Below are 23,538 nucleotides of genomic sequence, written 5' to 3'. Positions count from 1 at the left end.
GAAGAGGCAAGGGAGACTGAGAGAGGGGGGAATCCCCCACTCCAAATGAAACTTTTGTCCTTAATCACTTTGTCGTTCCAAACGTAAATGCTTATTTCGTTTTGGAACATGATTTAGGATATTTTGGTGAAAACCGGGAGGCCTGTGACTGTCCCAAGGGGACTGACAAGGAAATAAACAGTGTCAAGGTCATAAAGGTATGAAAGTGCTTCAGAATACTACATCTGCCATAAGACGTGCAATCTGGTTATATGAAGCGACGGGAACACTTTTTTTAAGCGAAAGAAACCAAAAAAATAACAAACTTTATTCAACAATGCTTGTCAAAGTTCCTCTGTGGCTCTCATGTCACGTATGCTGGTATGCTCTTCTGTATCATCCGCCACGAAAAGGAGCGCTGTTTGCTTTCAAAATCAAAGCTAATTACACGGTAGAAACAGCGGCATCTTGTGGCGTGGATGACACAGAAGAGCATACGGTGATATGGGAGACACAGAGAGGGACTGTTACCAATGGAATTGTTGAATAAAGTCGTTTTTTTGTTTTTGTAAATTTTTCCCGTTGCTTCATATTAACCAAGATTGCACTTCTGATGGCAGATGGAGTATTCTGAAGACGACTTTCAATACCTTTTCTGGACCTTGACACTGCTATAAAAATTACTTGGCAGTCTATGGGGGACAGTCACAGCCCTCACGGTTTTACATTCAACCCTGAATCTTAACTATGGTATTCTGTGAGAAGAGACTGTGCTTTTACGGGTGTTGCAAACGACATGGGGGTAAGTGATTAATGACCAAAATTTCATTTTGGGGTGGAGTATCCCTTTAAGATAAATACAGTGTAAAGGAACAACACCTCAAATCACAGCCATCTCGTATTGATTCAGTGTGGCTATTATTATTCTAATTTGTATTCAAGACCGAGGATTTTCGTGTGGCTACTCTTTAATGAAAACATTTGAATGCGAAATGCACATTGGTCTCTCTTTTTTTAGTGCGCTAGCCTTATAGGGAACAGATGGATAAGGGGAGCTGGTGGAAAATGAACTATTTTTTGGGATAAAATGAATGTTGTTTTTGAACGGTTGTGAAACTAAGCATTGTATGAAATTTGTAAGGTGGAAATGCCTAAGTTACGTGAATTTTGTAAGAAATAAACTACAATTTGGAAGACCTGCTGTTGTCCATTTGTTGTTGTTCTGTTTAAACATATTTAAAACACCAAACACACACACACAAAAAAAATATAATATGTCTGTCACACTACCGAACCATGTGAAAATGAATGAAAACAATGCCTCTCAGAACATTGGCAATTAAAAAATTCCATATGCAAACCTTGGACTTCAGTAACACGCTTTTGCCCTTCATAATTGTGATTATAAATTCCCGCCATAAACTTTGAAAGACTGATGGACACATGACTCAGAATAAAGTAAATGTAAATGCATGTATCCATCTCTATTAGTTCCCTTCCTTATCCACCAGATGGCATGATGGTTTGATGGAATAGGAAAATGAGAAGGAAGGCAAAATTAATAACATATTTATTCTAAAAGAGTTCGTTTATAATTCCCTCGTTTGCATTAGCGGGAATTGACTAAATTATCTAATAAACCAAAGCGGAATTAACAAAGCGTGAGGTACATTTTGCGCACAAGCAGACGTGCCTGGTAATCGAATGGAGGTTATTAACTAGAGCTCCATGTTCTGATTGGTGAGAGGAAGCGGACTACATTCTCTGATGGCGAGAACTTGACGATGCGAGTCTCTGGCCATCCGAGGAATAAATAGATGGACAGTCGGCAGATGGCGCTGTGGAGTCACGTGAGGTGTTTGAGCCAAAGGCAGCGGTGCTGTTCTAAAGTAGTGTTGCGTGTGTTTTAAGTGTATTAATATCTAACATCTTTTGCAAAATGTGGTCGTATACGCTTTTGGATTCGTTTTCTGACTAGCCTTCGATGCTTGTGCATTGCTCTCGTCTGTAGTTCGTGAATCGTAATATTCTTCTCTCAGTCTTAATGACAGCATTTGATCTTCGTCAGGTCGAGCGCGTTGAATGTCTAATAGTAAACAAAAACAGTTTCGTAGCCTTCGTCCACAAACTAGCCTGGACATGCACCGTCACGCGGCTTGTCACCAACCTGTCAAGTGTGTTGGTAGTCAGCGGGAGATGATTTGGCAGTCGTAGTCAGGCCTGATGACTGAAGTTGATGAAAACCGTTTGAGTCTGGTCAAGAGAGTGTCAGATTCGTCGCGGAAGGGGCCACGGCATATCTGTGGTTATGAGGAAGGGAACAGACCGAGCTCAACCCAGCGTGATCAAATACGTTTAATTTTTATCTGGCTTTATTAGATTGACTACAGGATAAAGCATGTTTGTAATCATTATAAGAGCTGTACAAAGAATCTATCTGTTAGCTGTTAAAGCCACAAAATGGCTCGTTAGCATCTTGGCGTCTTTTTTGGCAATTTTGGCTAGAGAGGCTAAGCGGCTAACTGGGCGTGTTGTCTAAATGAGGATTTAGGGCCGTAAGTCGACTTAACATTGTGTCTTGGTGTGCAGACGAAGACAAAATGAATTACTAATGCCGATCTGTGAGCGTTAGGTACGCCTAAATATTAGGATGTTAATCGCATTTGTGGTTACACTGTGACACGGCTATAGTTTTGACAGGTGCTAGCAAGCTAACTCGATTAGCTGTGTTAATTAGCTTTAGACGTGCCGTTACAGATGTATCGGGACATTAATTGAACTCTTCTTTCCTGAAATCGTTCTTTTTACAGTTTGTCATTATGTGTGTGTTTTTTTGTCAGTTGTTACTTTGTTTTACTTGAAACTGTTCATACCGCTGGCAATGAATGGGAACGAACTTGTCTCGCTTGCGACTTCTGATAGCATTTTTTCACGTAATTTGACATTTACTTTTATTTTGGATGTCATGAGTTTTTTTTGTGAGTGTAAATCAAATACTATGTGTGGTGTGCGTAAGCTTATTGCTGTCATCTAGGAGTGATTCAGTTCAGATTTTGACAGATGCCTGCTGAAGAACAGTAACTGGGTCCTTGTAGACAGGAAAAACAGTTCACCCAAAAAATGAAAATGTAAAAAAAAAAAAGAAAATTCACCCTCATGCCAGTATAATTGTTGGTACATGAGTTTATTCTGCATATGAAACACATCGGAGAGAAATTTAGCCGTTTCTCTGCACTTGCTCCACCATTTGATACTCTGCAGTGAAATGGGTGCCATGATAACATCGATGTATTGTGAGGTGAATAAACAAAATTTCATCAAACTAACTTTTAACTTTGAAACTGCTGTGTCCAGCTTAACATAGGACTCCGTATATCTGAAATATGGCAATGAAAAAAAAGTCAGTTCATCTGAATGAGGAGAGAGAATATACACCGCTCAAGCAATCTCTACACGTGAGGAAAACAAGTCTAAAACAGTAATAAACGGAATATGCTGGTGGCTTTTGATGGGAGGACAACAGAGGGATGTGGGTTGTGTTTAAAAAAATAATTATTAAACTCAAGTACAGTGTTACTATGGAATATAGGAATCCACTATATATTGGCGAAGCCAAAAGACGTATCGCTTTAAAGTTTAAAAACAAACTTAATGACAGATTTGTTTCCTTACAAACACCACAGCTTTTCGCTTTCACAATTTGGTTAACTGATGTAATAGAGTAATGTGGTTTGCATGTGGATTATTGTGATGTTTGGACTTTCATTATGATGGCATTCTGTTTTTTTGTTTTTTTTTTTTTTTTTTGCAAAAAAAAAAAAAGTACTCATTGTTAGTTGCAATTCCATATCAACAACCACATGGACATAAAGATTAACTTTTTTTTTTTTGCTGTTCTGCCGTAAAGGAGAACATTTAGTGCAAGTGAAGCAGTCACTGAATAGATTAGCACAAATATTATGTTAATTAATCTCATTAATAAAATGATATTATTTATGGTATCAAAAAAGCACTGTTTCGTTGTATAGGAGAAAGGATCCCTTTCATGGGAGAATCCTATTTCCTTTACTCCCTGGGTGAACCGGTGATCTGTCAAATGGGTGATGTGCTCAGTTTTTAAAAATGTGTCAAAATACTGAAAGAATTTTGTAGTTGAACAAATGATGTACTCTCTCTCAGCTCTCTCTATATATAGAATCTACATTATAATAAGAATTTGTAATAAAAATAAATACTTTGTAGATGAGCAGGAGGCCCTGGAATTCCATCTCATGCAAAAGCTGGTGGTGCTGCACCGATCCAGTCGACCATCTGTTCTCTGTACCTGACCTGGGCAAACCAATGGCATCCTCTCCTAGAAAACCAGGTCTGCATTGACTCTTTTCGTTATTCACATCAGCAGCAGCTACTTGGTGTTTATTTTTTTATTTTTTAGAAACTCACATTACAAACTCACAAACTATTACAGCATTTTACCAATCATCTTCACTTGAACACATACAAAGAAAACAGATACTGTAAAAGTGACCCACAGTGAATAAGAGTGATGACCGGGACTTTGTTCAACTGTACACAGTTCTTTTATAGTAAGGGGTCATGTAGTTTAAAATGACTTGATATTTTTCAGTATTCAATGTAACAAATGTTTAGTCTGAGGGAACACCACACAGGCATATTAAAACAGCATGAAGTTGATCCAAAATGTGCAATGTACAATACAAAAAACAACAATGCGTGGTGAAAATAATCAGACTTTTCTGCAAATCAAGATGTATTCTTTTCCTTTTTTACATTTTTCTTTCAATTATTGCATATTTATAATCTTTACATACAAGTATTAATGTAAAATAGATACTATAGTGAATAAAATCATAAGCAATAGTTGTTCTAAATATATTTTGCATAACACTTTTAATAAATGAAAAACTACCATAGAGACTTCAGAGATCAGCAGTGATGCTGCATTTGTGAATACATGCATTGAAATAGACGTTTGAACTAATTAATGGAATAACCAAATTTAATGCCTTTTTTAAATAAGAGGCACTGTAAAATATCTATATTAACAAAAAACTGTGAGACAAGGACAGTCTGGAAAACTATCCTATGAACACAATGGCGTCCACAGGCACATAAAAAGTGCGACTAAAATCTTTGCAATATTGCTATCAATGATTATTTTCTGTTATACACAATTATCATTGTGAATCTACCATTTGTATTGAATTTGTCTGTGTTCCAGTGCTGTCTCAACAACTGTTGTGACATTGATAGATGGGTCAAACTGTTTTCTTGTCCACCATGAATGATGTAGGGTGAAGTTTGAGTACAGAGGAGAGAAGAGGTAATGACCACAATTCCTGTTTCTGCTGCTCTACATCACTTCCTGATTTTTAGCACTTCCCTCTAGAGGTTTCTCTTAATTAAACCTGTCCGACAGAGCCATGTAGACGCTGTGTAATGGGATCTTGTGTTAGCTAGCCCAAACCTGCATTTTTATTCCCACTTTTATTCACTTTACATAAGATGTTTTGGTCTAAGCCAATTAACTAAGGGACTTCTTATTCAGTTAAAGTGTTAGTGAATTAGTGTTGTAGTTTTGGGTAGTCATGTGTTTGTGTGCATCTGAGTGTGTGTCCTATGTGTTTGTGTGTGTTTATGCAAAAGTACTAAGAACCAAAACACTGCCAGAGTAGATGCCATGCTGGAATATGAAATGAATGATTTTTTATTTATTTTTGTAAATTTGATATGATCAGCACATTACAGGTCATTTGAGTTAAGCAATCAGAGTACTTTTCTCAAGTAACTAGTAAAGTAATGCATTACTTTTCATTTTACATGGAAAATGAGTTACTTTTTCAAACAAGTGACGTAATTTCTTTATTCAGTGTTTATTCATTGACACCTCTCCTGTTGCTGTGTTATTAAAACTTGGGAGTGAGGTGCGAGGCACTTTCTTTAGCTTGAGAGCTTATTAATTTGCACTGCTGGTATCAAAGGGCCTTTAAACCGTTGCCAAAAATCGCGAACCTTTGGGGTTTTTTTGTTATTAAAAAACAAATAAACAAGCCCAGTCCCAGGTGACAAAAAAACAGTTTACTTTTTTATGAGTAGTAAACCGCAATAGCGTAGGAAAGCTTTAATACAAACCTAATTATGTAATTATTAAAATTAGAGAATGCATTGGAGGAACCTTTTTGCTTGATTTTGTCAAAGTAGCAGATGATGGTGCTGTTTATAATATATTATGTGGTTATTTAAGGATTCTGCAGTTCCCTCTCGACTGTCCAGTCTGGACGATCTGAGCGCCAAAGCTAAGAGTAGCATTTGGGCAGACCATGGACCTGCATACACCAATAATGAGGTAAAGATGCTACTACAGCTTTATCATATTTCTGATATGTTTATTTGAATGTTTTCTTAACGAAAAGATTGCTGTCCTTTTCTCTGTCCTGTAGCTTGTGGGATTCCGTTGAGTACTCAGGACGATCTGGATAAAGCTGTGAGCTGTTTGGATCGATCAGTGCATATGAAGAGCCTAAAATCCTGCTTGTGCTCCCTTCCTGTACTCAGGTCAGTGGCATTATAAACTACGTTCAGAGAAAACGTGCTAGTCTGAGACCTGTAATCTAATCTAAAAGCTAAATGCATCAAATGTTCTTGTGCTTTCAGAACACTGTCTCCAGTAAGGACCTGTTGCCAGCTCACGAGAACTTGGACAACACAGACTTCAGTGTTGCAGATAAAAAGAACATGCTGGCACTCATAGGTGGGTTTGCACTCAGTGGTTTTAAATTGCATCCTTGACAGAAGTCAACATAAATGCGATATTAACCCTTATTTTTCTTTTTAAAATGCACACTCTTGGCCTGATTGTGCTCAATTAAATTGAAAAGATTTTTTCTTTGAAAGAAAAAATCTCTTCATTATCTTTTATCAAAATATAGCGACTTACTCTTCTTCTGAAATGACTTTCCACTTGGGTTGATCTGACAAATCACTTTTACTTTTGAATCCCTCACCTTGATCTACCTGACTCCATTCTGTTCAGATTATGAAAGTGCGTAAGGGTGTTTTGTTGCTCTCTTGCTGCTTTTTCCAGGTTCTCAGTCAAAACCGATCGTAGCTCTCCTCCTCCAGGCTATATTCCTGATGCTCTGCAGCAGGTGGCAGAACGGCTCTTTCACAAGCATCAACAGTGAGGGCGAGTTCATACCAAGAGAGCATTGGACCAGGTACAAAGTCTCACACATCTGGTTGAGCTGATGTGGTCTTACTAAGCAGTAGCATAATCAGCCTGAGTCCTGATGGCTCATTTATCTTTTCCTGTTTTTCTCTCTATAGATGCTGGACCCTCTGTCTATGAGCAGTCCAGAGAATTCAGCTTCAGGGAGCTGTCCTTCACTGGACAGTCCACTTGATAGGTGAACAACTAACCCACACATACATGTAGCCACAATCAAACCTATTACTGAAGAGGGTGCCTGCCCTTTTACAAATGCATTACTGAAAATGCAATCTGAACTTGTATCTACAACATTCCTTTAGTATGTCACCGGAATAGGGTGTGCCGGTACAAGTATCGTACCGAATGGTTCACGGGGGCAAACACCAAATGGAAGTGATCACTCCCTATCCCCTTGGAGTGGGGACTTTGAAGAGAGCAGGGCACGTGTGTTTCATTATATAGCATTTGGAATGCACTGGGCAAGGGAGCGACGTAATTTCCTCATTATCTTCAGCTACGCATGTTCCTCCGACAACGCAGAATGGTGTCCGTCAGCCAGATGTCGCTGCTGTTTTACTGTCATAAATGTCTTTTTATTGTTGTTAGCATAACGCCTTTGTTATGACTTTCGCGCATGAGCATTCCAGACGCGTACGCGGACTGCTTGCCATTTATACTACCGAAAGCGGTACACTGATGGTCCGCTCTGCCAACAAACATGGGAACAAACAATTGCCCAGAATTTATATTGTTTTATCAATGGATTGTACAGGTTTGAGTAGTAAACAGCTTCAATCGGGGATTTCGTACAGCCTGCACATGTGCAATCGGTGCTTTTGAAGCCTACTTATGTGCGTCACATAAATTGGGAGGCATGCAGGTCGTCCGCCCAAGAGCGGACACTAGCGGACACGCGGACGCGGAAAAATAACACAGGCTTAACTGTTGCAAATAAACATACATTTTATATTTTAAAAAGTCTTTAAAAAATGCTATATAATATATAAAAACATATATATAAATCTTTTTAAAATATAAAATGTATATCTTTTTTTCATGGCAGTGCTGGCGTTGTCACGGGGAACATGCCAGCTAAAGATAATGAGGAAATTACGTCGCTCCCTTTGCCCAGAGCATTCCAAATGACTACACAATGGCATGCACCTGCCCTGCTTACTCCAAAGTCCCCACTCCAAGGGGATAGGGATGATCACTTCCATTTGGAATTTGCCCCGTGAACCGTTCAGTACCGATAACTCGTACTGGCACACCCCTAGTCAGGAAAACGTATTAAAGGGGTCCTATTGTGCTGTTTTCAACTTTAGTTAGTCTGTAATGTTGCTGTTTGAGCACAAAAAGATCTGCAGAGTCCCAAAGCTCAAAATCCATTTCAAAAGAAGTTATTTTATTTAACAGAGAATTACTTTTCAAAAAACTACAACGAACAGCTCGTTTGGACTACAACACATATTTTTCTGGATTTGTGATGTCACAAATAGAGGTTGACCAATGTGTGGGTTTTTTGTCGATTAATTGGCACCAATAGTTGATTGCTGGAACAATCAGTTATTGGCAAAAAACATCCATGCAAATAGTTTTTCTGGGTTGTGTCCATTGCTGGAGCGGCTGAGAAAGGGTCTGTTTTCATTATACAGTGCGAGAGCGGCCTCTAGTGGTTGAATCACTGACCGCATGTGCTATTAGTTAGACCAGTGGTTCCCAACCTTTTTCAACTCACGGCCCACACAACCAAACACATATGTTTGCGCGGCCCACTGCAAAAAAAATTAACTGACCCTGCTATTAATAACTTAGTATTCAGAAGCTAGAATGTTAACTGTATTTACTGAATGAACTAGGGCTGTGCGATGTGGACAAAAAAAACCCTATCGCGATTTCTTTGATCAATTTGCGCGATTTCGATTTTTAATCACAATTTTGACACACACAGATATGCTTTACAGTCATAAATGCATTCAGGATGAATTTGACATATTTCCCCCCCAAAAAAACAATTAGAGCTTTATCAAAAGGTTGTAACGTCTCTAGAACAGACATGAGTCAAAATAATCACTGTAGTAAAGGTGTAACAAAATTTCTAGACTTGTGGCAAAAAAATATAAATAAATCCTGTGTCTTTTTTTTGCCATACATTGTTTCTAGAGCTCATTAATTGTAGCGGTGCCACAGGTGTTGAAACAGATTTGTTATACATTATACAAGTTCACACGTAGGCCTACTCCGTTTGCAGTGCGTACACAGTAGGCCTATGTGTATGCGGTGCAGAAGCAGCAGCAAGAGCGCATTAATGTAACGCAAAAGCAGATTAAATTAATGCACGAGCGCGAATCTCCGCTCGCACGCAGATTTCTTTTTGCTCTGTCACAAAACCAGACGCACGTGCTCAGATACACGCTGCTCTCACCTGGAGAGAGTGCGCGCACTTAAAACGTGTCTTCTCTCAAAAACTTCGTCCTGTGCACTCACAACTCTCTCTATGCTCATATTAATTATTTTCGCACGTTTTTATTTCTAGCCTTTTACCGCGTGAAGTGTGAACGCTCTGATCCGTTAACATGGGCTCGGAAAAAAGGCGCATCACAGACAGTGTGTGAACCTGGAGTACGTAGGCATATTCCCAGTCTGTTCTGTTCTCGCGCTAGGTGCGTTGCATTCTGATTAGATTGGATGGCATACTGCGGGAGGTCAGGGCCCCTGAAAATCGTGCTATAAAGCGATTTAGAAATCGCGCACGCTCAAATCGTGATTTTATGACGATTTCTATCGCACAGCACTAGAATTAACTGGCAATGAACAGAAAATAACTCGGGCTTATTTAATTATATATATGAAATGATATTATGTAATGACTTAGACATATAATATTTTTTATTTTAATAGTAATTGGTGGCCCAACAGCAATACTATACCCACACACAATAAAATATCGACCCACTAGGAGGCCGCGGCCCACAGGTTGAAAACCACTGAGTTAGACCATAGACCAGGGATAGGCAACTCCGGTCCTGGAGGGCCACTATCCTGCAGAGTTTAGCTTCAGCCCTCATAAAAACTCACCTGCCTGTATCTATCTAGTAATCCCAAAAACACTGATTGCCTTGTTCAGGTGTGTTTAATTAGGGTTGGAGCTAAACTCTGCAGGACAGTGGCCCTCCAGGACCGGAGTTGCCTATCCCTGCCATAGACTGTATAAAAACATGGACGTAGTGTCCATGACGTCACCCATAGACTCCTGAAGAGCATTTCTGAAGCTCAAAGTGTGCAGAGCGGATGGCAACGCATCACCGCGCGACTCTCCTGGATAAATGAAAATGGGCAAAAGGGCGGGAGCTGGTTGCTGAAGCCACGCCCACCTATCTTGACAGCAGTGTCAGCAGCGGCAATCCACCTGTCACTCAAGTGGCCGCGCCCTTAATTATGCAGAACTTTAAGGCTTAATATAATTTAAACGGATGAGTTATAAAAAAAAAATCACCCCCCTCACAGTTGTCACGAAGGGCAAAATTAGCTATATAGACCAAAATCAGTTTTTGAACCAGGCTGAAAACATGTTTTTTTCTGCTGTAAAGTTGAGCATTTTAACATGGGGAGTCTATGGGATTGACTCCCTTTTGCAGCCAGCCTCAAGCGGCCAGTCGATGAATTTTAGTATGAGTTTGAGACGCGCTAGTGTTCCCAAGGCAGGCGAACTTAGAGTGTTTACAATCATCTGGGTTTAAAAAAAAACCGCGCTCAAATGTATTTTGATTTTGATGCAATATTTATACTGAAGCAGGCAGCTATGGTAAGGGGCATGACATTTCCCGAGTGGTGCCAATCACAACACACTGGCCCAGCTAACCAATCACAACACATTTTGTATTTCAGAAGGCGGGCCTTCATTTGATACAAGAACTATTTGAGCTGTTCATGTCAGACTGGGAGAGAGGTGTTGTAATAATGTAAAATTTGTGAAAAATTATGTGTTTTTCGAACAACCTAGGATGAGAGCCTGTTCTAGTACACCCCAAAACAAAATCAAGACTTTGTAAAAGAGCATAATAGGACCCCTTTAAGTAGAGATGCACTGATTGCAATTTTCTTGGCTGATAACGTTTTTTTGTAAGACTGACCTGCCGACACTGATTTTCTTTCTAAGAACTGTAATTGACAGCATATATATATATATGTGTGTGTGTGTGTAAAAAAAAAATTTGCTTAATAAAATAAATTATTGAACATTACAGTTCCCCCAATCTGGACTAAGTTACAGATGTCTCTCACATAAACAGCTCTCAAAATAAAGTGCTCTGTGACTGAAATGAGTTGCTGTATATAACAAAACAGATGATATTTCCCACTGTTTGTAAAAGGTCCTTTTTTCCCCTAACCTTATAAAATGTGTTATTTTTTACATCAAATTCTTACATTGTTTCAATTTATTCACTTAGAATAATGAGACTGTAGAGTTGTTGTCATTCAAGTGGAATCAGTATCAACAAACTCCATCTTTCTACTGCAGGAAACGGAAGCTGCATCTGAAGTGGCATTAGATGTATTTACACAGACTGTTTGATGAAGCTGAGGTGCCATAAATGCATTTACACCGCAGAATTTCAAATGCATAAATAATTTTATAAGATTAATGTTTTAAATATTTCTTGAATATACAAAGAAGAAATTTGAAAAAATGCAATGATATTTTTAAATATGAAACCAAACCACCAGTAGGAGGCAGCAAATGACTGTTTTAATGAGTGAGTCGTTAGTTTAGTCATTCATTCAACCAATTTGTTCAAATGGATCATTCATTCAGAATCAAGGCAAATGACTTTTCTTTATGAATGGGTTACCGAATCATTGACTCCCTCGATCGTTCAAAAACATGGATTCATTCAGTAACAAAACACGCTGTGTTTTGCTAGGAGCCAGGGGCCAGTTGTATAAACCTAGACTCTATGTTTAAAGTATGAGTTTGAGCAACTAGCAGTTAGCCAAAGGGCAATCATTTGTATTTTTGGATCAGCTTAGATTAATATATGCTTTTATGTTACGGAATTGAAAAAAATATGACAAGTCTTAAAAAAAAAAAAATGAGAAGACTAACTTATAAGACTAGTCTAAACCTTTTATGCAGCCGGCCCCAGTTCTTCTGTGGCTTTGATTAGAATGATTTTCTTCAGCGAAATTGAGCAAAAACAGTCCATATTGTGCCTAAAATGTAAGTCACTTAATTTTAACTTCTTGTTTATTGAGCTACTATTGTATAAAATCAGTGTTACATTGCAGTTGTGTTGATATTCAGGGAAACATCTTATGCTTCTACTTATATGTGTGTTGCGCTCATTTGTTTTGATTTCTGCACAAATCTCTCTCTCTCACTCTCATTCAGACAGGATACTCAAGCCTCATCTGGCTTTACATTATCAGTCACTGTTTACTCTGAATGCATAAATTCAGAATCATTCTCGCGTTTACATTTTTGGTTGCCAAGTTTCAGTGCTTCACTAGTTATTTTTGTTATTGAGGTTTTAATCAGGCTTCTTGTCTGGTCGAGCAAGTAAAATCCTCTATAACTTGTGCCTTTAAAAAATCTACTTGGACCAGCGTTAATGGAGCCCTGTGGTTCCCCCACAGTTTACTTTGGCCCTACACGCATTACAAATTGGGAACTTTGGGGGTGCCAATCATTGACTCGCAGTGGAGAAGTGACATGTTTACATGCAGATGTAAGACTAGGTGTGATGTCAAAATGGACCAGCTCAAATCGGCAGCCTGACCGCAGACTCACTTGTCCAGGCCAATCATGCGGAAAATCGGCTGATTCCGGTCCCTGCCTGGTCGATCGGTGCATCTCTTGTATTAAGCAGCACAACTGTTTTTAACATTAATAATAAGGAGAAATGATCCTTGAGCTGCAAATCAGCATATTAGAATGATTTCTGAGGATCATGTGGCACTGAAGGCTGAAGTAATGGCTGCTGAAAATTCAGCTTTGCGTCACAGTAATAAATTACATTTGAAAACATATTATAATAAATAGAAAAAGAATTATTTAAAATAGTAATAATACAGTTGTTGCTTTTTTGATAAAAATAAATGCTGCCTTGGTGAGCATGAGAGATTTTATGAACGGTAATGTACAGTTCCTGCATATAGATAAATTAAAATACTAAGTGATTTTTATTTTTTCTGATGGATCTCTTCCAGTGATACCTATCCTAAATCCCGTATGCCTCGAGCCCTGAGCTACCCTGATAACCATCAAGAGTTCCCTGGTAAGCTGTTGCTGATCTTTCTGCTTTGATGTCACATGAATACTAACGTTAGATTGCATTTCATCTTGATTGTTTCTGCTCTTTTTCACAGAGTACGATATACCAGTGTTTGAAAAAACAGGGAAGGGAGGAACCTATCCTAGGCGATTTCCCATCTCGTTTGGTCTGCACGACTACAGCGATGGTGAGGTTATGTTGGACCTTGGCCATAAACAGAAGTTTTGGTTATTTTTCCAAAAAGCAAAACCAAGCTAACATGCGCTGTTCCTAAATTGGATCATCTTTGTCCACTCAGGGCGAAAGACCTTTCCCAGGGCGCGGCGGACTCAGGCTCATGGTTTTCGTTCTCCAGTGAGTTTCAGTCCAACAGAGCAGCAGAGCCCCAGTACTAGCAGTGGGAGCAGCATCTTCACTCCTGAGCTAGAGGAACCAGGGCGCAGACGCCGCGGCAGCGACATAGAGCCCAGCTCTAACCCCACTCTCTCAGTCATGGACATCAGCCCTCCAAGCCGCTGTGAGTGCATTTAGTGTTTGGAGGAGAACATCTTCTGTTTGTACCAGTTTTATTTTGTACTAACATTGTTCACATTGTGGTTGATCTAATGTTTACTTGGTGTTGACATGCAGATGAAGCTTATTATTGTTCTGATTTTTCAGATGTGACACTACTAATTGTTATGAGTTTGAGGTGTGCATTTGTAATTTGATCAGCTACAAATATGTTGCTTTCCAATAACCCAATATTTTAAAGGTTTTTTATATACACTCCCTTTTAAAATAAATTTATTCAGTAAGGATACATTAAATTGAACAAAAGTAACAGTATATTCATGTATAATGTCACAATAGAAAATCTAGGGTTAGGGTTTGTATTTCAGAAATGCTGTTTTAAGCTTTCTAATCAGTTAAAAAATTAAACCGCATAATTGTTTTTAACTGGTATAATAAGAAAGCATATTAGACCGGTTTCTGAAGAATTATGTGAGACCGAAGACTGGAGTAATGGCTGCTGAAAATTCAGCTTTGCCATCATAGGATAATTTAAATTTTTTACATATATTTTAAGAGAGGAAAGTTATTTTAAATTGAAATAGTATTATACAGTTTTTACAGTATTTTTGATCAAATATCTCACCAGGCTGCAGATTGAGGATAAAAGCCTTCAAAAACATTAAAGCAACTTTCTGACCCAAAATATTTGTACTTGTGCAACCAGTAATATATTAGGCTTGTTTTCTTCATCTAATCATAGTCCTAAACTACAAAATTTCTTAACCTTCTTGAAATTGCTCTTCGTGAGTACATTATCTATAAAATTATTTTTAGGGTCTTTAATAAATTGTAAATCCAGTAAAACATGTTGGACTACAAAATTCATTTAAATAAATTGGTCAAAAAGCTGAGGGGAAACTCTGTATAGTGTGTTGTTCTTTGTGTAATTGCCTCTTTCCTTTGCTTAAAGCCCCTCGGGCTCCCACAAACTGGCGTCTAGGGAAGCTTTTGGGGCAAGGAGCATTCGGGCGAGTGTTTTTATGCTACGATGCTGACACTGGCAGAGAACTGGCTGTTAAACAGGTGCAGTTTGACCCGGATAGCCCAGAAACCAGCAAGGTGAACATAGTTTCTTTAAAGGCTTTGTACAGCTAGTATGGTGTCTAGTTGAACCTTTGAATTTATTATGGTTTGTATGTGTGTTCAGGAGGTGAGCGCTCTGGAGTGTGAAATTCAGCTGCTGAAAAATCTATTCCATGAGCGCATAGTTCAGTACTATGGCTGCTTGCGGGACACACATGAAAGAACTCTTTCCATTTTTATGGAGTACATGCCTGGGGTAAGTATGTGTTAATTCACTTGAACACACATGTTCTTGTATGCTTACTGTGTTTTCTGAACTTTTTGCAGCACTAAATAAAGCCTGTGTCCTGAACTCATTTTTTAATAATTAAAATATAATTCAGGTCTCCAGAATGCGACCATTTTTCTGCCTGTGCGACTAAATTTTGTTCAACTCATAAGCGCTGCCATTTCTGTTGCATATGAGAAACATCAAATGGCAAACGAAACTGAAAGCAAACCGCGCTACTCGTTTGTACTACGCAGCGCTTGGAGTGTAGAGCCTGGTTTATACTTGCAGCGTCAGCAGGATCGTGAAGGTGTACGCAGCAAAAGTTACGCGAATATTGAGGAAAGGATGGATGGTTTTCAAGCTAAAGTAAAAGACTGCTTCTTAAACCAGAAATGGTGAACATGTTGGTATTCATGTGGAAAAAATATAATGCGAGCACTGTCACCGACATGGAAATTTAGTTTAACTTTTTGTTTTGATTTTGAAAATCCTGTTATCTTTGCTGTGTATCTCACGTTACGCTATGGAGGTTCTTTTATTTATTTGATTCCTCAGTGTTTGCTAAACTTCCTGTAATTTATTAGTCTGTATATAATACATCATGTGGTGTATGCCATGCCTCATTTTATTCGTTTTTGTTAATAAATGTTTTGTAAGCTAGTTGCCATTGTAACTTACTGTTTTATTGTTGTTGTGCTTTTTAATTAAGTCAAGTTTTTATTTATAGAGCACAACATTAACACAACCATCGTTGATCCAGAGTGCTTTTAAAGCACTTAAAAAGCAAAAGAGATCAAAAATTAAAAGGGGAAAGAAATAAAATAAAATATTTATATATACATTTTAAAAACAAACAAACATCAAAAGTACTGTACACAGCATCACTCAAATGCAAGGGTGTAAAAATGAGTCTTTAAGTTTGATTTAAAAACACAGAGTGATGGAGAGGCCCTGATAGTAAAGGGTAAACTGTTCCAGAGTTTAGGGGCAGCAACAGCGAAAGCTGTGTCACCTTTAGATTTCAGCGAGAATGAGGGACAGATAAAAGAAGCTGGTTGCAAGATCTTAATGACCTAGAGGTTGTATATGGCTGGATAAGATCATAGATATAATCCGGGGCTGACTTTTGCAATGCCTTGTATGCAAAAAGAAGGACCTTAAAATCATCTCTGAATTTGATAGGGAGCCAGTGCAATGAAACAAGAACAGGAGTATTATGCTCCCTCTTTTTTATTCCTGTCAACAATCTGGCTGCCGCATTTTGAACCATCTGAAGCCGAGATAGAGTGCTTTGAGGAAGGCCGACATACAGAGAGTTACAATAGTCCAGCCTGGTAGAGATTAGTGCATAGATGACAATTTCAAGATCTTTTCGAGAGAGAAAATGTTTTACTTTCGCAACAGATCTGAGGTGGAAGAAGCTACTCTTTATGCTTGTCAAATTGTAGTAATGGATCGAAATGGACCCGTAGATTTTTTACATGGTGTTGTAAGTTATCACTAAGGGAACCCTAATCTACTTAGTAGTAAGAGTAATATTGAGTGCAGTGGGGCCTAGCAGAAGCACCTCAGTTTTGTTAGTGTTTAGTTGCAAAAAATTATTAGCCATCCAAATTCTCACTTCGTCAAAACATGAGAAAATAAATTGTAAAAAAAAAAGAGTCATTTTCAAGTTTGATTGGAAGGTAAAGTTGGAGGTCATCGGTGTAGCAATGATAGTTAATATATTTCAGGATGTAAGGATATATTTATTGCGAGAACAATAAAGGGCCAAGAATAGAACCCTGAGGAACACCATAAGGGATGGGTGCAGAAGGTGAGGTGAACGATCCAATATTTACTGAAAATTTCCTACCCTTTAAATAAGAGGTGAACCACTGTAATGCCGTGCCTTGAACCCCTACTGCACATTGTAGTCGATTCAAGAGGATTTCATGGTCAATAGTGTCGAAGACTGCACTCAAATCTAACAGTATCAGAATGGCAGATGAAGTATAAGAATAACAATAAATCCATCTTTTAATTTAGGCTTAAAAAGTGAAAGGACTCTAGATGTATGTAAGCAAAACAGACAATTATCTTTTCTTGTAAAACGTGACAACAAGATTGCGAATTCGAAAATGAAAGCATCCGAAGCCAGGTTTATAACACAGCAAAAGAGGAACTCCCATTCACAAAATTCTAATCACAAATAATACCACTGAAGAAAAAGAACAGGTTGAATGTTAAACACTTTTGTTTCCATATAACTATAAACTATGAAAAAAGTTCATCAGCATGCATTGATTAATCCCTTGTTGTAGCGCTCGTGCGACCAACTGAGAAGGTTATTCGCAAAAGAGGGACCAGTGGGAAGAATGAGTCTGGAGTTCTAAGAACTAACAGTTCTTAGTTTTTTTCAAATCAAACATTATTAAAAGATAATGTACAGTTCAGTTAGACATTAATTCAGTAATGGAATCACTTACTGTTCATTTACTGAATAATTATCCCTGCAGACAATTTTTTTGTGTGTGTGTGTGTGAAACCACTTCCAGTCAGGGCTGTGTAAATACTGTGTCTTTCTTTTTGATACATTTTGAATTTATTTTCTATAGGGCTCCATTAAAGACCAGCTGAAGTCTTATGGTGCTCTGACGGAGAACGTCACACGTAAATATACACGGCAGATACTAGAAGGCGTGTGCTACCTGCATAGTAACATGATCGTCCATAGAGATATCAAAGGTGAGCCAACTGCATGTGATGTTGTCAGTTATGATGAACTGAATGTTTTTTTTAATATATATATATTTATGTATACACATATAGAAGCAATACATGTAGCACTCAAATCTCTTTTGTAACTGTCATTTAAATGTCTTAATCTTCTAATGCTTCTGAATGTACCTTAGCAAAATATTCACACTTTTTAAAAATGAACATTGGCAGAAGTCAGTTCACTGTTTGTCATTTTTCTATCCGTGAATGAAACCAAGTCAGTACTATTGTTGTTATGTTTTCTACTTTTTAACAGAGAACAGTTACTTTTGACATTCTTGTTTAATTTGCAATCTCAAATATTCCTTCCTTCCATGATGAACTTTTTTTCCTATTCTTTCATTCATATAGGTGCCAATATCCTTCGGGACTCCGCAGGAAATGTGAAGCTGGGTGACTTTGGAGCGAGTCGGCGGCTCCAGACCATCTGCCTGTCCGGAACGGGCATTAAGTCAGTGACAGGTACACCTTACTGGATGAGCCCAGAGGTCATCAGCGGAGAGGGGTATGGCAGGAAAGCTGATATCTGGTAAGCCCTTAAAGTCTGCATGAAATTAAAATTCACTTCCATCTTTTTTGTAAATGCATGTGACTGCGAACGACACATCCATGCATGTATCATTTTTAAAAATTAGTTTTTACCTGCTAATTTTAAATTAAAATGTCATAACATGATGGCAAAATGACAGACTCCTCTGTCTTTGGGTGAGTACTTAATCTGCTTAAACCCAACCCTTTCTTACAATTTTGTCTCCATTCAATCAACAACCGATGGGTCAATTTTTTACTATTATAATATTCAGTTTAACTTGATGTCCATCACAACATGGAAGCAAAAAGGCTACTTCTGTTTCATTGTGACTTTAAACCTTTTAAGCTGAAATTGTGATACTTGCGGGCCTCTTCAATAAGGACTTCTGATGGCCCTGGGTCAGTATAAAAGAGACTGTCCAGTTTCTAACATGTTTAGAAACTATGAGAAAAGATTGATGTATATGTTTTTGTGTCTTACTTCAACTATGGTAATAATTCCTTCCTGATTTCAGGAGCATCGGCTGCACCGTGGTGGAGATGTTGACTCAGCGGCCACCCTGGGCGGAGTACGAAGCAATGGCAGCCATTTTTAAAATCGCCACACAGCCCACCAACCCCACTCTGCCACCTCACGTGTCGGACCACTGCCGCGATTTCCTTAAACGGATTTTTGTGGAGACTAAACAGCGTCCAGCTGCTGAGGACCTATTACGGCACACTTTCGTCCACTAGCCACTCCCCCTTCCATCTCTGACCAATCAGAGACTTCCAAAAGTGTCCGTAGGACCATCCATTTTTCAGACTCATCCCAGCAGGCCTACGAGCCCCTACTCGGATCAGAGCGCATAGTGAAGAGGGCAGTGGCCTGATCTCACACCTCTGCTGGAGCAGGAGGGTTGATTTGGAGCAGCTTGATTCCATATGAAAACATTGCACCTTAATTTCACTCAGGGGTAAGTACCCCTAAAGACTAAACAGATATCGGCACCCCAAAAAAACTTGAGGATGTTGTCTTTTAAGGCTTTCTTTTATTAATTTTTAATGTTTTGATATCCCCCAAAATTGTGGAGAGTCTTTGCTCTGGGTAGTCCAGTTGGGCTCTAGATGCAAGAAGATCTTGGAATGTCAACCCCAGAACAAGGCAGGTACACCAAGACGCTGCTAAAGGGTAAAAGAAAAAAATGAAACAGAATAGATGACAGGATGCATGGGACTCTCCAGGCCGGCTGTCATGGCTTCTAAAAGTTCTCATTTTCTTGCACAGTCCTCCTAGAACATACACACACAAGTACATGAACTGTGATGGAAGATCTCACTGTAGAATATTTACTCACTATGCTGTACAAACATTTGCGTTTGCTGAACTCTCTCTCACCTTCTGATCGCAACCACATAACGGAGTGTATTCGCTCTTTCTAGCTCTAGAATTCGTCAGGATCTTGTACCTGTTTCTGCTTGGTTTCAGTTTTTACTGTGTGCCTTTTTATGACGTCTCCTTCCTCTTTTTTTTTGTATGCTGCTCTGTCTTAAGTGTCCGATCATTTTTCTAGAATTTTATAAGTTTAATGCACAGCTACTCACAAGTCTTTCTGTCTGGAATTATTTAGGACAGTTCGGCTCTTCATACTGTTTCTAGATCAGCATAAACAGCCTCTGCCTTTCCCCCTTTGGTCCCTCTGCTGGCAAACTGATCTCGGGACAGGTTCACCTGTGCATTCTCTTAACACAGTGCCGTACACTTCAATCTGATCAGGTAGGCAGGTTGAACACACTCACTCACCAAAGCGAGAAAAAAAAAAAAAAAAAAAACCCAGACCACACAGGCAGGGTTTAGTGCCTGGACATTTTACAGTAAGAATCACTCTGATTCCAGTATAAATCTCAAGAACATAGAGAGTCCTTGCACATAGAGTCCGAAATTTTCATATGCGTTTTTTTGTATTCGTCATCCTTTCCTATCAAAATGCTTGCTACGCATGCGAAAACGCCGAAAATCGAACCTGAGCCTAATTTATTGTTGTTTTTTTATGATGGACGATAGTTTCGTAGGCAGTGTGGAAACGTGATTGATATAACGTGAGGTCGTTTTTTTTTTTTTTAACGTGTGAAAATTTCAGACTCAGTGTGCAAAGACCCCTAGAGTTGAATATAGAAATGGAATGCTCTCAATATGAAAGTTGACACTGTAAGTGCACTTCTAGTAAAGACTACACAACCTGGATCCGTTCTGCTGATATTTTCCATACCAGACGTCTGATGTTCCAATTCATCAGAAGTCTTCTTCGCTCTAATGTATTTCTATAGCTTTCAGAATATGTAGAATTTCACAAATCCTAACAATACTCAGCACTTGACAGTACTAACGGTTTGCCTATAAATTAACCTCGCTATCCCACGATGCCTTGGGACAGGACGTTTCACCCGTTCACACTCTTTGTCAAGCACTTGGTTACACACTTTCTGCTAGTGAACGCTTCTGAGTATTTTAGTGAGCGCTCTCATTCAGAGATCTCTCCTCCACATAGTGCTGTAGTGCCTGCCTTCAGACGTAGGTAATAACGTACCTTTTGGGGTTACCCTCGCTCCCTACTTAATCCATTAGGTTTGTTTTCTTCATTCCTTGTGTCACAGTCTGCCGTTCTTAATTAGAAAGCTATTTATTCTTCTCCTCTCATAATTATGAGAGTATGGTATTAGTGAGTTAGCATATGCTTATGTTAATTTAATAATTGAATGGAAACACAATTCAAATTTAAGCAGCGATTTCATATTGCTTACTTATAGTGACCTGAGAATAAGAATAAGCTTCATACTTGTGGTCCGTTCACACAGGACACGTTCTTGTGGTCTCTCTCTGTGAGTTGTTGATTTGTTTTACACATGTGGGTCAATTACAGCATGCCATAATTTTCACAAAAAAAGTGTAATGACTGTCCTGATATCATAATGAAGAAAAATGCTTCAATAAAGTAATTTAAACAAAAATAATTTGACTGAAGATAAAGATAAAAAAAAAATATTTTTAATTATTTATTTTTAGTCTTGTATTATTTTATTTAAAAAACTTTACCAAAACGTCTTATTAACTTTTGAACTGTTGTTTGCTAAAACAAATTTTGGCTAAAACTATCAAGCTGATAGTCGCAAGAAAAAAACTTAAGCTAGGAAATTATACTCATACAGGGCCCCTGCAAACCCATTTCTAAAAAGATTAGAAAATTTAGAAAGTACCTATTTTTATATGCTGGTTAGTTTTAGGTTGTAAAATATCATGTGGTGTTAGTTAGTACCCCAACAAAAAACGTATTATATTTAATTAAATTAATAAAAATGTAATGTAATAAAAAATATAGTATTTTTTTTACTTAAATGTTTTTTTTTTTAATGATTAAAATGTACACTCAGTTGTACTCAAGTAATGATATTGGTTACACCATTTTTTAAGTTATTAAACACCAGCTCATATGAGAACAAAACATACTTTTTTTAAAGAATCATGAATGCTACTATATCATTGACCCATGTGTCCTCGGCTCATTGTTCATATTAAAACAATGAACAAATAAACACGATCTATAACCGTTCTTTTCAAATATGATCAGTCTAGCTGTGTCAGTGCAAGAACTCGTCCTGTGTGAACGCTGTGCAGAGTGAACTACCCCGGGCGGGGGCCGATAGATTGTGATAAAATGAGAGAAAACTAGCTTTTTGCTGTCATAAGAGTAACTATAGCAATGAGGCTGCATGTGGTACTCGTTTTTTCAGATGGTAGATTACACTCCAAGCAAACGTTTACAGTTTTCGGTTGGTGGGACTAAGAAAGTCTTACCTCCATTGTCTAGAGTTTACTTAGGAATGATTTCATGCAGCTGTTCCGGATCATGATATCTGGGAGTGAAGGTCATGGAAGACCGCTCACACAATAGACCTACTGTATTAGCAGTTCTCCGTGCGGGGCCCCCTTCAGTCATTTAAACATGGGCAGGCCCACTTTGATTGGGCTCTTATCCCTTGCAGCTGGTAACTCTATCTTGTTTAAATGCCATGTGATTTGGGCCCGCCGTTGCCAACCCTAAGTTGCTGTGGCAGTATTTGAAGGAATTTCTCCGCACCCAGTATAATTTAGCAAAATTTCTGGTCGGTAGAGTTTTAAATTGCCAGTTCAAAGAAAAACCTAAAGCCACATTTATTTTCATTTAAGCATTACTCGTTAGGACGATGTACAGACATACTACACGTAAAAGTAGGCAGTGTATGTTTGTAATGTATGTATGTACTGTTAAAATGTTCTTTTTGATGCTGAAATGTTTGCACATTTTGAGACCATGATTTATTACACTGATTTTAATATTTTTGCCAGTGTTCGTCAGTCATTCTGTGTGTGTGTGTGTTGTGTGTCTGGTGTGTGTGTGTGTGTGTGTGTGTTTTGTACGTGACGTGCGATCTTGCTTGAGTCTGAATGCTTGTTTTTCTGTTCAAGCGGATATGAGAGAAAACCGTTACCCTGGTTACCAGCCTTGTTGGTTAGGTTGGTCACATGGTCACTCACTGATCTAAAGTCTGCTCTCGTCTGTGGTCAATTCATTGCCACTGTTATGCCGCAACTTGTTCCTCAAATGAACATGCTTGCGAAATGAACAGACAAATGATGTCTGGTTTTTGTAAATTCAGAGTTAGAAAATGAGAGCCGAACGTCTAAATGCTGACTGGTGCCAAAGAAACTGACTTGGACCAACATGCCTGGTATCCTGGCCGGAGTTTGTTGTGACGCAAATTGAGAATCTTCCTACTGGAATGTAATGTCAGATTTTTTTTTCACCACTAGGTGGCATCATTCAACTATTTGCATGTATATAAATTGTTGGATTTTTCTTCTTTGAAATATCTCTCCAGTTTAACAGTAGAGTTCC

General features: G+C 38.5%; 1 protein-coding gene, 1 long non-coding RNA gene and 1 pseudogene across 3 annotated transcripts; all 3 read left to right on the top strand.

Moving 5' to 3' along the window:
* Nucleotides 1–6,458, top strand: part of LOC122144246 — an 18,915-nt pseudogene extending 12,457 nt beyond the window's left edge.
* A 64-nt stretch (nt 6,459–6,522) lies between these two features.
* Nucleotides 6,523–7,096, top strand: LOC122144257. The gene is made up of 3 exons (XR_006159623.1): nt 6,523–6,555; nt 6,655–6,751; nt 7,085–7,096. It is a non-coding gene; the product is annotated as an uncharacterized LOC122144257 (long non-coding RNA).
* Nucleotides 7,097–7,305: 209 nt separating this feature from the next.
* Nucleotides 7,306–20,508, top strand: LOC109088445 (mitogen-activated protein kinase kinase kinase 2-like). 2 transcript variants are annotated; one of them, XM_042755013.1, is made up of 9 exons: nt 7,306–7,406; nt 13,421–13,488; nt 13,580–13,672; nt 13,784–14,002; nt 14,951–15,099; nt 15,188–15,319; nt 17,932–18,061; nt 18,446–18,623; nt 19,141–20,508. In XM_042755013.1, exons 1-9 carry the CDS (start codon nt 7,327–7,329, stop codon nt 19,358–19,360), a joined length of 1,269 nt encoding a protein of 422 aa, XP_042610947.1. In that variant the 5' UTR covers nt 7,306–7,326; the 3' UTR covers nt 19,361–20,508. The 2 variants fall into 2 exon arrangements, with proteins under 2 accessions (XP_042610947.1, XP_042610948.1); XM_042755014.1 differs by lacking the exon at nt 7,306–7,406 and adding an exon at nt 11,043–11,796.
* Nucleotides 20,509–23,538: the final 3,030 nt, after the last annotated feature.

The sequence above is a fragment of the Cyprinus carpio genome, unplaced genomic scaffold (assembly GCF_018340385.1).
Source record: "Cyprinus carpio isolate SPL01 unplaced genomic scaffold, ASM1834038v1 S000006625, whole genome shotgun sequence".
Lineage (NCBI taxonomy): Eukaryota > Metazoa > Chordata > Actinopteri > Cypriniformes > Cyprinidae > Cyprinus > Cyprinus carpio.
This window is presented reverse-complemented; position numbering and strand designations above follow the sequence as displayed.